The following is a 6,721-nucleotide window of genomic DNA, read 5'->3' as shown; positions in this document are numbered from 1 at the left end:
GCAAATCGGGCCTTGCATAGTAGGCTGAGATGTGCGTTCTGGCTACTAGGTACGACACATTATATATATATTTATATATATATATATATCGGACAATTAGTAAAAAAAAAAAAAAAAATTAAATTATTTTACCTTGTACCTAGATCCACCAGGCCTGTTTGGTGCTTCAGTACTTCAGAAATCTGGAAGGTCACATCCTCCTCCTCAACTTGTGGATGTGCGTTGATAGATGATTCTGTAAAATTAAGTTATTTATATAATAATAAATTCAGTATAACAATAATATTCTGTAAAATTAAAAGTAATTTATACATCAATCAGATAAAACTCTCCAGAGATGGTGATACACAACATATAAAGGACAAGTTTCAGAACAAAATATGCATTTAGGAATAAGGTTTTGTACATGTAGGTAGCACATGAGAAAATAAGTGGAAGGTGATCAAGTTTATATTAACATGTTAATGGCTTTGTTAAGGCTTTGCAAGAATGAAAAAATAATAATTATATAATATCACCTACCAATTAATTGTACATCATTTATAAGTCAATTACTTGCATTATTATTATTCAATACTAATGATATAAAAATGCATTTTGAAATCTACTATTTATGCAAGTATTAAGCACAGGATCATGAAATAAACTGCAAAATACTGTAATGGATAAACCAATTAAGTTTACATTTTCCTATAGCTAAGTCAGTCAGTTCTATTAGCAGCAGAGAACAATTATGCCCAACCTCTATTAAATGAAACAATCTTAAGAGCAAGTGATAGAAATATAATCATTTATGCTTGGGAAAATATTATGGAATGGTTCCAAATATGAAAAATATTAAGTTTTTTGGTTAAAATTTTTTAACTTAAAATTAAATTTTTAAGTGAATTTTAAACTTTAAAAAAATTATTTAATTTTTTTGTTACTTACTTAAAATAACATTATATAGTTCTTGTTTTTGTAGAAATGCCAATTTCTTCTTTTGCCCTTCCAGACTGTATAGTGACCACCGGCCGTTTGTTCATATCTTCATTATTCTTCGAACTGTGGTTGCACAATCAGACCCACGTACACTGGTTAAAAGCATCACCTAAAAGCAACAACAAAAATGTAGTACACTGACGAATTTTGAAAATATATAAATATAAAAATATATATATATATATGTGTCGTACCTAGTAGCCAGAATGCACTTCTCAGCCTACAATGCAAGGCCCGATTTGCCTAATAAGCCAAGTTTTCCTGAATTAATATATTTTCTCTAATTTTTTTCTTATGAAATGATAAAGCTACCCATTTCATTACGTATGACGTAAAAAAAAATTATTGGCATTAAAATTAACGTAGATATATGACCGAACCTAACCAACCCTACCTAACCTAACCTAACCTATCTCTATAGGTTAGGTTAGGTTAGGTAGCCGAAAAAGTTAGGTTAGGTTAGGTGGTCGAAAAAACATTAATTCATGAAAACTTGCCTTATTAGGCAAATCGGGCCTTGCATAGTAGACTGAGAAGTGCGTTCTGGCTACTAGGTACGACATTATATATATATATATATATATATATATATATATATATATATATATATATATATATATATATATATATATATATATGTCGTACCTAGTTGCCAGAACGCACTTCTCAGCCTACTATTTGAGGCCCGATTTGCCTAATAAGCCAAGTTTTCATGAATTAATTGTTTTTCGACTACCTAACCTAACCTAACCTAACTTTTTCGGCTACCTAAGCAAACCTAACCTATAAAGATAGGTTAGGTTAGGTTAGGTAGGGTTGGTTAGGTTCGGTCATATATCTACATTAATTTTAACTCCAATAAAAAAAATTGACCTCATACATAATGAAATTGGTAGCTTTATCATTTCATAAGAAAAAAATTAGAGAAAATATATTAATTCAGGAAAACTTGGCTTATTAGGCAAATCTGGCCTTGTATAGTAGGCCGGGAAGTGCATTCTGGCTACTAGGTACGACACACACACACACACACACACACACATTATATATATATATATATATATATATATATATATATATATATATATATATATATATATATATATATATATATATATATGTCGTACCTAGTAGCCAGAACGCACTTCTCAGCTTACTATGCAAGGCCCGATTTGCCTAATAAGCCAAGTTTTCCTGAATTAATATATTTTCTCTATTTTTTTTCTTATGAAATGATAAAGCTACCCATTTCCTTATGTATGAGGTCAATTTTATTTTATTGGAGTTAAAATTAACGTAGATATATGACCGAACCTAACCAACCCTACCTAACCTAACCTAACCTATCTCTAAAGGTTAGGTTGGGTTAGGTAGCCGAAAAAGTTAGGTTAGGTTAGGTTAGGTAGGTTAGGTAGTCGAAAAATAATTAATTCATGAAAACTTGGCTTATTAGGCAAATCGGGTCTTGCATAGTAGGCTGAGAAGTGAGTTCTGGCTACTAGGTACGACATATATATATATATATATATATATATACAGCCTACTATGCAAGGCCCGATTTGCCTAATAAGCCAAGTTTTCCTGAAATATATATTCTCTAATTTTTTTCTTATGAAATGATAAAGCTACCCATTTCATTATGTATGAGGTCAATTTTTTTTATTGGAGTTAAAATTAACGTAGATATATGACCGAACCTAACCAACCCTACCTAACCTAACCTAACCTATCTTTATAGGTAAGGTTAAGTTAGATAGCCGAGAAAGTTAGGTTAGGTTAGGTTAGGTAGGTTAGGTCGTCGAAAAAACATTAATTCATGAAAACTTGGCTTATTACGCAAATAGGGCCTTGCATAGTAGGCTGAGAAGTGAGTTCTGGCTACTAGGTACGACATATATATATATATATATATATATATATACATATATATATATATATATATATATATATATATATATATATATATATATATATATATATATATATATATATATATATATATGTATGCCATATACATATATATGCTATGTTGTATGCTACAACTTGGCTGATAATAAAGCCATTCACAACTGCAGGCCTAATAAAAAAAGGAGGTGGCATAGCAATATCTTACAAAGATACCTTCATCTGCAATAGTCTCATTAGTAATAGAGACGACTATTGTGAATATACCTTTGCCAAGTTCTCCAGTAAATCCCTTAAATCCTCCTTGACTATAAGTGCCATCTATAGATTTCCCAATACCAACATAGCTTCATTCTCAGATAACGTAAGGAATCTTATCATAAATAACAATCTCAACAAAAATCAAACCAATTTAGTGGTTTGTAATGGTGAACAAAACATGCAGATACTTATATATAACCTGTGAATAGAGTGTAATAACACCAAAACTATTTGTTTATTGTTTTATGACCATAATAATTGAATCACTAATATGATTCACTAATATATAATCCTAATAATAATCACTAATAAGGCTAGAGTAATATAAATTTCTGGTAAATTTAGAGTGATATAAATTTTTAGAGTACTGTAATATAAATTTAAATTTCATAGTCACTTCACTGACCGTTATAAATACCAGTCTGCCGTCAATAAATTCTTTGGTGAAATATTTATAATCAGGAGTAGAACTCATAAATAGGCCTAAGCAAAAAAATAAAGAATGGACATCAGTTTGCATATGAATCTGATGAGAAAATTCCTTGATTAACATACATTTCCCTACCAATCAAATGATCCCATCTTAAGTACGTCTCAGACTGTCTTCATCACCAATTCCAATGCTAAATAATATTACAACATAAATGTCCCAAATTTACCTACAGAGTATATTAAATTTTATATAAATTTCCACAGAGCAAAAACAAAGCACATTATTATTTACATAAATATGAAGAAAAACATTTAAAGCTTTGTTTTATCTTTGCTAAACTAAATAGATATTTCTATACTTATAAGCAATTTTGAGTTTTCCACCAGTGACAGCTTCTCTAGTTCTTGCTTGGTCATCTAACTTTCATAGAAGAACAACATAATAAAATATTTTCAGATTTTTACCTTTCATGGTGAAGTGTTTTTCACAAACGAAATATAATTACCTCTGAAGAACATCCAACTGACATTGTGATTAAAGGTAAGTTAATATACCATTATGTGCCTCATTATCCTTCAACATTCTCTTAATTATCTTCCATACTCAAAGTGTTTAGCCTATTATCTGCATGTATCATCTTATGCCTCTTCATATGTCCAAGCTGACGGAATCTCTTTCCACACTCTGGACGCTCATGAGGTTTGTCACCTGAATGCACTAACATGTGAGTCTTCATATTTCCACTCTGACTAAATCTCTTTCCACACTCTGGACACTCATGAGGTTTGTCTCCTGAATGCACTAACATGTGCTCTATTATAGATCTACGTTTTCTAAATTTTTGGCCACACTCGGCACATTGAAAAGGTCTCTCATCCGCATGCACCATCCGGTGTCTCTTCATATGTCCAAAAAGTCTGAATCTTTTCCCACACTCTGGACATTCATGAGGTTTGTCATCTGAATGCACTAGCATGTGAGACTTCACATCTCCACGACGACTGAATCTCTTCCCACACTCTGGACATTCATGAGGTTTGTCATCTGAATGCACTAACATGTGCTGAATTATATTTCCACGTTTTCTAAATTTTTTGCCACATTCAGCACATTCTAAAGGTCTTTCGTCCGCATGCACCATCCTATGAGTCTTCATATGTGCGAGATGACAGAATCTCTTCCCACACTCTGGACACTCGTGAGGTCTATCACCTGAATGCACTAACATGTGAGTCTTCATAGTTCCACGATGAGTGAATCTCTTCCCACACTCTGGACATTCATGAGGTTTGTCACCTGAATGCACTAGCATGTGAGACTTCATATATCCAAGACGACTGAATCTCTTCCCACATTCTGGACATTCATGAGGTTGGTCATCTGAATGCACTAGCATGTGAGACTTCATATATCCAAGACGACTGAATCTCTTCCCACACTCTGGACATTCATGAGGTTTGTCATCTGTATGCACTAGCATGTGAGACTTCATATCTCCAAGACAACTGAATTTCTTCCCACATTTTGGACACTCATGAAGTTTGTTACCAGAATGCACTAACGTGTGACGCTTCATACCTCCAAGACGACTGAATCTCTTCCCACACTCTGGACATTCATGAGGTTTGTCATCTGTATGCACTAGCATGTGAGACTTCATATCTCCAAGACAACTGAATTTCTTCCCACATTTTGGACACTCATGAAGTTTGTTACCAGAATGCACTAACGTGTGACGCTTCATACCTCCAAGACGACTGAATCTCTTCCCACACTCTGGACATTCATGAGGTTTGTCATCTGAATGCACTAGCATGTGAGACTTTAGTTGACTAGGACGACTGAATCTCTTCGCACACTTTGCACATTCATGAGGTATGTCATCTGAATGCACTAGCATGTGCTGAATTATGTCTTCACGTTTTCTAAATTTTTTGCCACATTCAGCACATTCTAAAGGTCTTTCGTCCGCATGCACCATCCTGTGAGTCTTCATATGTGCAAGATGACGGAATCTCTTCCCACACTCTGGACACTCGTGAGGTCTATCACCTGAATGCATTAACATGCGAGTCTTCATAGTTCCACGATGAGTGAATCTCTTCCCACACTCTGGACATTCATGAGGTTTGTCACCTGAATGCACTAGCATGTGAGACTTCATATTTCCAAGCTGACTGAATCTCTTCCCACACTCTGGACATTCATGAGGTTTGTCACCTGAATGCACTAGCATGTGAGACTTCATACTTACAAGCTGACTGAATCTCTTCCCACACTCTGGACACTCATGAAGTTTGTTACCAGAATGCACTAACGTGTGACGCTTCATATCTCCAAGACGACTGAATCTCTTCCCACACTCTGGACATTCATGAGGTTTGTCACCTGAATGCACTAACATGTGACGCTTTATGTGTCCAAGACGAGTTCCACACTGTGGACATTGGTGCGTCTTCATCTTCTTTATTATGGGTGCAGTTTGTGTGAAGGTATTCTCCTCTGGGTGATTGCAAGAGTGGTTATGGTGGGAGACGCGTCAGGATCAAAGTCAATGTTGACGGTTGGGCAAGGCTTGAGTGTTGTTTCTTAAACTTAGACTTGATATGAGCCCCTAGCGGTCACTGGTAGTGCTTCTTCTTTATAATAGGTCACTTAATCCCTAAACTTGCTAAATATTAACTCCCTCCACACATTCTCTTGTGTCAACTACATTTACAAAACCCTGTTCTTAAATGCAAACCATGCTCTGAAACTCTCCCTGGACAGATGTAATAGGACCCATTATCACCACACCAGAAATAAATATCTCTTTGATATCCCCAGGGTCAAACTTAATCTGTGTAAACACTCTATGCAAATTAAGGGACCTAGTTTATGGAACTCACTCCCTAGTGAATTGAAAAACTGTAAAACTTTTGCCTTATTTAAAAGCAAAACCAAAAAGTACCTAACTTCATCTTCTTAGTTTCCTACACTGAGCTTTAAATTTGCTCTGTACCTAGTGTTACCCAATCTCCTAATTTTTATGTAATTTCAAACAACCTTATCATTGTGTTCATTGCTGTCTTCTTTTATGTGCTAGCCATATGCTGTATTGTGACTACCAATTTTTGTCAACTACCATTCAAGCTGTCATTG

The 6,721-nt window shown here is 34.4% G+C and overlaps 1 protein-coding gene across 1 annotated transcript; it reads right to left on the bottom strand.

The window, feature by feature from the left end:
- Positions 1–3,802: 3,802 nt before the first annotated feature.
- Positions 3,803–6,041, bottom strand: LOC138352969 (zinc finger protein 665-like). The gene is made up of 4 exons (XM_069305631.1): positions 5,831–6,041; positions 5,159–5,692; positions 4,387–4,792; positions 3,803–3,806 (listed from the first exon to the last, which is right to left on the bottom strand). The coding sequence occupies exons 1-4, from the start codon at positions 6,039–6,041 to the stop codon at positions 3,803–3,805; spliced, it is 1,155 nt and encodes a 384-aa protein (XP_069161732.1).
- Positions 6,042–6,721: the final 680 nt, after the last annotated feature.

This window comes from Procambarus clarkii, chromosome 55 (genome assembly GCF_040958095.1).
Source record: "Procambarus clarkii isolate CNS0578487 chromosome 55, FALCON_Pclarkii_2.0, whole genome shotgun sequence".
Classification (NCBI taxonomy): domain Eukaryota; kingdom Metazoa; phylum Arthropoda; class Malacostraca; order Decapoda; family Cambaridae; genus Procambarus; species Procambarus clarkii.
The sequence above is the reverse complement of the archived record's forward strand: the minus strand, read 5'-3'. Positions and strand labels throughout refer to the sequence as shown.